This window comes from Nicotiana sylvestris, chromosome 8 (assembly GCF_000393655.2).
Source record: "Nicotiana sylvestris chromosome 8, ASM39365v2, whole genome shotgun sequence".
In the NCBI taxonomy this organism is placed as follows: domain Eukaryota; kingdom Viridiplantae; phylum Streptophyta; class Magnoliopsida; order Solanales; family Solanaceae; genus Nicotiana; species Nicotiana sylvestris.
Window position 1 is genome coordinate 93,526,492 of NC_091064.1, and position 6,991 is coordinate 93,533,482.

Consider the following 6,991-nt stretch of genomic DNA (forward strand, 5'->3'; position numbering starts at 1 on the left):
ACTGCCAAATTGGAAGAAAATGCCTTGTGATTGACAACATGTAGGGTCAACTTGGGGAGCTCAATACAAAAGGACGAGCTAAGGACTTCTTCTAAAGTTCAATCGACAAAACAAGGCCACAGGGTCTTCAACAATGAAGCACAAAACGGCAGTAAATACTCATGAGGCTTCAAATCAGAAGGGTGATAGATTGAGAAAAATGAAAGAAGACTGGTGAGAGACAACGCAACATCATCTTCCATGTCTCACAAAGAACCTTGTACGTCATTTGCCACAATTGAAGCTGAAGGAAGAAGAAAAGATGCAGCTCATGGCACTACATAAGCAGCAGAACACAAAGTGTGAGGAAATCAAACTGACATCCATAAGTTTCTTCCCAACCAACCTCTATCTCAAATTGGGAAACCAAAGTGCACCTGTCATGATTCATGCATTATCTTCTGGAAGACAAGGAAGAAAGACAAAATGGCCTCATCAATATCTTGAGAGAAATTGCAAACACATTAAAGGGTGAGATCCTCTTCTAAGGGTAAATATGAAGAAGGGATTGATCAGTGGAAAGGACTGCATAACAGAAGACCAAACTCCAGATATCTTCATCAAAGCCTCAAGTACAGATATTTCGGATAAATCAAGGTGAAGACGGGGTCACAAAAATATAATGAAGAACCTGATTCTCCATCTGTTGGCTGTGTAAGACACCTTCAAGTAAAGATAGCTAAAGTAATTTCTGACCAAGCCTAACTAACATCAATACCGTTGTAGGTAAACACGCATGACGATTATAGAAGTCAAAGGTACAGTTATGAACTATAAGGAGGGGAGCTGCTAAAATCTTGTTCAAAAGATTGTTCTGGCATCAGGTTCTCGTAACTGAGGTTAGTAGAAATGTGCTTAATTTTTGCATGCCCTTTATAAACAAAAAAAGGCATATAAATACTTTGTAATTCAGCTGCCACGTCATTTAACTTTTCAATGTCTGAGTGCCATGTCTTGTCAATCAAATCCTTCATCCCCTCTGCACGGTAACACTTCCCCACAAATCTACCGCCATTTTCAGAAATTTCAGAACTTGTTTCGCTCTCCACTCATCATTAGTTCTTCTCCCAATAAGAAACTTCCCCTTTTTCTCACGGCAAGTTATGAACCTTCATCCCCTATGCATAGCTAGGATCCTTTCCCTATCTACTCCTACCTCTTTCAACTCATATACTAAGTGCTCATCCAATGGCGATTGAAAAATCTTCTCATTCCTCTGCCATTAACACTATTCCCATTTCTTCATCACACTTGAAATCATTCCCAAAGCTTCTCTATTTCACGCCTTCTACCACCTTACACACTTTTGGGTCCTCCTCCACCCCTACAGTCTTTCCATTTCTGATAAACCCTGTTTACCACTATTTTGAGAATCCTATGTCCAGTCAATCTTACGATCTCATCAAAGACCACACAGGAGGTCTCATTCCTCGAGTATCAGAAGCCCTTGAGGACGATCTTGGCCAGTACCTTAATACCTCCATGTTAGACTCAGTGACTCTCAAGGAGTCACCAGAAAAGGAAGCAGCTCATAACATTATGGCTATATCTACAAAGAGTCTGATGGATGAAGAAACTTATCTCTCCTTAGAGTATCAAGGTGAAGACCTAACACTCCTAGGAGATTTAAGAACAACAGCACTGCTCGAGTCTTTGGCTGATGAGATCTTTTCAGAAAAGCCTTCTGATGAACCTGATTCACTCCCATGCAAACTCAATCATGTATCTTCTGCTCATTCCAGACTCCTAGAGTCTTCCTCAAAATCACCCATCACCAGGTCACTACAGTAAGAGAATTTTGAATCCTCATTGCAGAAAAGTAAGAAGTGTCAAAATAAGGAAAAAGAGGAAAATGAATCCAAAAGATTTCATCAAGAGTGTGCCAGTGAATCAGATAGACAAAAATGCTTCTAGAGAACCTGGTTCTTTAGTGCAACAGTCTGTGATGATTAAGGAAAATGTTGAAGAACAGAAAGGGTCACCTGGGAAGCACAACAACAAGTCTAAACAGAGTAAAACTGAGATAGTTGTGTCAAAGGACAAAACCGTAGAGGTAATAAAATGGAAAGGAGAGTCTATCGAAGGAACCAGAAACCAAGAAAGGAAAAATATTCATGAACCTGGTCCATCAAAGTCCTTAACCTATGATGGTGTTCAGTGGCAGCAAAGATTAAGAACTCAAAAAGTTTTGTGGGGCAGAACCTTTGATCCAACAATTTCGGAAATGGCTAGCATGAGACAAATTCTAGAGATTGTAGAATTTCAACAATGGGAACACCTATTTTAAGGGAGCATGCCTCTGGTGTATGAATATGCAGTGCAAACCTTCTACTCATTTCTCTTCACTATTGAAGGGGACCACATCTACGCACTTGTAAATGGAGTGGACATTGTACTCGACATTTTAACATTGGGAAAAATTCTCAGAATTCCGTGTGAAGGTGTGTCCTCAGTCAAGGATGTTTGTGGAGTAAACATTCGGAGAGCCATCATGAAAGACCAAGCTATTCAACAGGGGAAACAGGTCCATACGAAAGTGTTACTTCCTGAGTATCAGCTTCTGTTTGAACTGTTCAATAAAATACTCTTACCCCGCTCTGAGAGACGCTCTATTGCCACAAAGTTAGATTTGGTCCTGATGGAAGTACTTGGTGAGTTTATACCAATCAACCTGCCAGCAATCATGATAGACCACATGCAGAAGGTGGCAAATTTTAAGGGTGACAATCATGGGTTACCTTATGGATTTCTCCTCACTCAAGTGTTCAGATTCTATAAGGTTCCCTTGAGAAATCCTAGAGTGGGCACATGCAAGCAAACATTCTCTAAGACCACTCTAGAAGAATGTGAATGCATAGAAAAATTTGGTTGAAGCATCTCGACCAATTCTCAGCTGATAAATGCCCAAAATGTAGCCTTTATGGAAATACGAAGGCTGAGGGATCGAAATGCCATTCTAGAAACTCAACTTAGCCAAGTAGCTAAGGGACCTGATTCTGTATATGAGGAGGTTGCCAAACTGAGAAAGGAAAATGAGAGACTTCGGGTTCAACTACTTTACGAACAATTGGCCGCAAATGCTAGACTGGACCTGGTTCTCAAAACCATTATTGTCTCTTCCTCCAATCCTCCTTCCTTAGTGCTCCCTAGGATTCTCCCTAGTATCTAGCTATTTTTTCTCCAACTTCCTGTGGCTGCTGTTTTACTTGTGTTTACTTGTTTTTGTTTTGTGATGGCATGCTGAACTTAACCATTACTCTAAAGAGAATTCAGTCCAATGTAAACATAAATGAAACAGCTCCCATTTTTTTGGCATGTACAACACCGTGTTCCTCTGGTTTCTCTTTTATGTTATGACTGTGTGCACATATGTGGCATGATATAGTTGTGTTAGACTTCTTTATTCTTATTACCTTCGTGTGCTCTTTGTCATTCTAGTTGGTCTTTTTAATGATGCCAAAAGGGGGAAATTATATAATAGATGGGGATGGGGCTGAGAAGATTAAGGGGGAACTATGCTATGCTTGTGATGATCAAAGGAGGGAGATCTAAGATTAAGGGAGAACTGCTGACTCATTTGGTTAATTAACTGTTAATCCTGATCTAAACAAATGTTTTTCATCCTTAAGTTTGTCATCATCAAAAAGGGGGAAAATGATGGGTTTTCAATGTCTTAGCCTTATACTTCTTATGTTTTGATTATCTAACAAACTTATTATGAAGAACCAGATAGAGAACCTTGTCACATAGGTTATACATCTCATATGAACAATTCAGCAACAGGAAGGAACTAAACGATCACAGAGAGGAACATCACAGGGACCTGGTGCCCGATCTCTTATGGTTCTCCGGCACAAAGAAGTCACTGACTGTACACAATCAATATAAAGAGGAACACAACAGGGACCTGCTCCCTGTAGGTTCTCTGATAGAAGTACAGGTCAAGTACACAGCTGGAATGTGACAGAAGAAAGTGACCATCCGGTAACTGTTACAAAAGCGGAACACAACGAGGATCTGGTCCGTTGGTGTGTTCTGACAGAAGTAAAAAGTCCACTATCTAGATGGAATGCAACTGCCCAGTAGTGGCTGTGCAGACAGTGCAACAGTCACTTCTCTTTGGGACAAAGTACACCACGAGTTGACATCACTACCTATTGTGATATCTTTTGTGACATCACTTCTCTTGGTGCAGTAATTGTAAAAGTTAGAAGTCTCATATGAAAATAACTTTGAGTTGAGGTACGTTTTCATTAATAAAGAAGTAACTCTTTTTTTTTCTAGCAAGGATTTAAAATTGTTTCCAGCATTATCCCCGAATTCTAGACTAATCACCAGTCTACCAATATTACCAATAAAAGAAATATTTAGTCATCAAGTTTCTTCAACAGGATTTGATTAATAATATAAATTTATATCACCTAGTGATCCCTTTCTCTTATTTTCTTCTCCTTATTTATCTTTTTAATCCTCTTAATCTCTAACTTATCATGAAAACTCTCTTAATCGCTATGCATTAACTGGCTATTACAACAAACATCTACAAATTTGCCATGCTTTTTTTTCAAATATCAGCTTTAATAGCCTAGTTGCTAAACCAAATCACTTATGAAATCTATATTAACTTTAGCAGCTTAGTAACCATAGGCATACCCTCTATGAAATCTATCACTTTGGTGCTACAAAATAAAATACATGTAGTTCATGTACACTTCATCGAATTTGGAGTCCCAAAGCAAAGTAGTAGAAGTTACAGTATCTATTGAATAAAAATAACTCTTTAGGAATTCTTGCTCCTCCAAAGAAATGCACCAACCAGGCAACCACAGAAGTCAAAATTGAAAACATTAGTGTATACAACATTATAATTACCTCCTTAAAGACAATAGTTTCCTTGCATCCAAGGAATAGTGACTTTTCAAATCTTCTTAAAAATTTTCAGCCATAAGTTCCTTCTTTGCTTCATGATTGTTCACTAGGCCCTGTCAGTCCTAGGCGTGTACCTTAGGAACTCCCCATTTTTACTATAGTTGTGATCATTACTACCCTGAGGTCGAGTGTCGATGACTCTCGAGGGAGGATATTTGGCTGCAGCCTCGAGCCATCGAGGTGATCTCCCGAAGTGCCTTAATGACAAGAAATTGGATATTCTGATTTCACTGTATATAGATAGTCCTCGTGTTTCCTAGAACGATGCGATAGGAAATGATTTTGAGATCCTATTCCGAGGGCATCATCGCCGTGACGTCAACCTATCAGAGCATTAAATGCCATACCCAAAAAACTGTGCAAGGGTCGCCATCAAATGCGACTATCGAGAAGCCCATGAACCGCTATTGGTTCGTCCCTTCCACTGCCCATTCGACTCCTATAAATGCACCAATCGTTTGATAATTCTTACTTTCTCAACATTTTCAAATTCGCAAAGCCATACCCATCCTCTTTCGCATTCTTTCTTCTTAGTTTATTAGAGAAATTTCATCATCGTCATGGCTAGAACCTCCAAGATGTTCCTACGGGCAATATGGGAGAGTCACTAGGTAAGGGAAGATCAGCTTTCAAGGGAGGATCGTTAGGGTCGTCCTAGTCTGTTCCGCAGTCTTCAGCCAGTGCACTACAATTAGGGCCCAGCCAGCAGCAGTAGTGGAGTATTTTCAACCCCGTTCAGGGCAATAGGGGATCCCACCAGCGGGGTCGGTCAGGAGAGAGGTCCCAGCAGCAGTAGAGGTCACTGTGCCCCAGGTGCGGGAATATACACTCAGGGGTTTGCTATTTGGAGTTACCCGTATGTTTTGGATATGGGATGAGGGGTCATATTCAGAGGTATTGTCATGTATCCTGCGAGGGAGCGGGTAGGGGCACAACACAGTTATCCAGTCTAGCAGCTGCTACATCTTCAGCCACTTCTCCAGCACGAGGTACCCCAGTACCCGCAGGGCGTGGTGCAGCTATGGATGGTGCGCAGAGTTTAGGAGGACCCGGCCGGTTCTATGCTATGAGTGGTCGTCAGACCGCAAAGGCTTCTACAAATATTGTCACAAGTATTCTGACTGTCCAAATTCTTGATGTGTATGCACTTATTGACCCTGGTTCCACCTTGTCCTATGTTACCCTTTTTGTTGCTATGGAATTTGGGATAAAACCGAATCAGCTTCATGAGCAATTTTCGGTGTCTACTCCAGTTGGTGAGTCTATTACGGTTTCTCGAGTTTATAGAGGTTGTGTTGTTACGGTACGGGGTAGGGATACCACGACCGATCTTATTGAATTAGGGATGGTCGACTTTGATGTAATAATGAGAATGGATTGGCTTTATTCATGCTTTGCCAAACTTGATTGTCGTACTAGAACCATGAGGCTTGAATTTCCTAATGAGCCCGTTGGTGAATGTATGAGAGATAATGTAGTGCCAAAAGGTTGGTTTATTTCTTACCTTAAGGCCACGAAGATGATCAAGAAGGGGTGTATCTATCATTTAGTTTGGGTTACGGACACCAATGCCGAGGCACCTAGCCTTGAGTCCGTACTAGTTGTTAATGAATTTTCGGGTATCTTTCCAGATGAGCTCCCTGGTATCCCACCAGACAGGGAAATCAATATTGGGATCGATGTGATGCTAGGCACATAGCTATATCAATTCCACCTTACACGATGGCATCGGAAGAATTGAAAGAGCTAAAGGAACATCTGAAGGATTTGCTAGAAAAAGGTTTCATCCGGCCGAGTGTGTCAACGTGGGGCACACCAGCCTTGTTTGTAAGGAAGAAAGGTGGGTCGCTACGGATGTGTATTGACTACTGGCAACTCAACAAGGTCACAGTCAAAAATAAATATCCTTTACCAAGAATAGATGACTTGTTTGATCAATTGCAAGGTGCTACATGTTTCTCAAAAATTGACTTGCGGTCCGGTTATCAACAATTGAAGATAAGGGAGCAAGGTACTCCAAAAA

The 6,991-nt window shown here is 40.8% G+C and overlaps 1 protein-coding gene across 1 annotated transcript; it reads left to right on the plus strand.

Annotated features, from left to right (window-relative positions):
* Positions 1-5,842: 5,842 nt before the first annotated feature.
* Positions 5,843-6,667, plus strand: LOC138875390 (uncharacterized). The gene has a single exon (XM_070154216.1). It carries the CDS (start codon positions 5,843-5,845, stop codon positions 6,665-6,667), a length of 825 nt encoding a protein of 274 aa, XP_070010317.1.
* The last annotated feature ends 324 nt before the right edge of the window (positions 6,668-6,991 follow it).

Coding starts and splice junctions, on each gene's coding strand:
- LOC138875390 (XM_070154216.1), top strand. CDS start 5,843: ATGAGGGGTCATATTCAGAGGTATTGTCATGTATCCTGCGAGGGAGCG.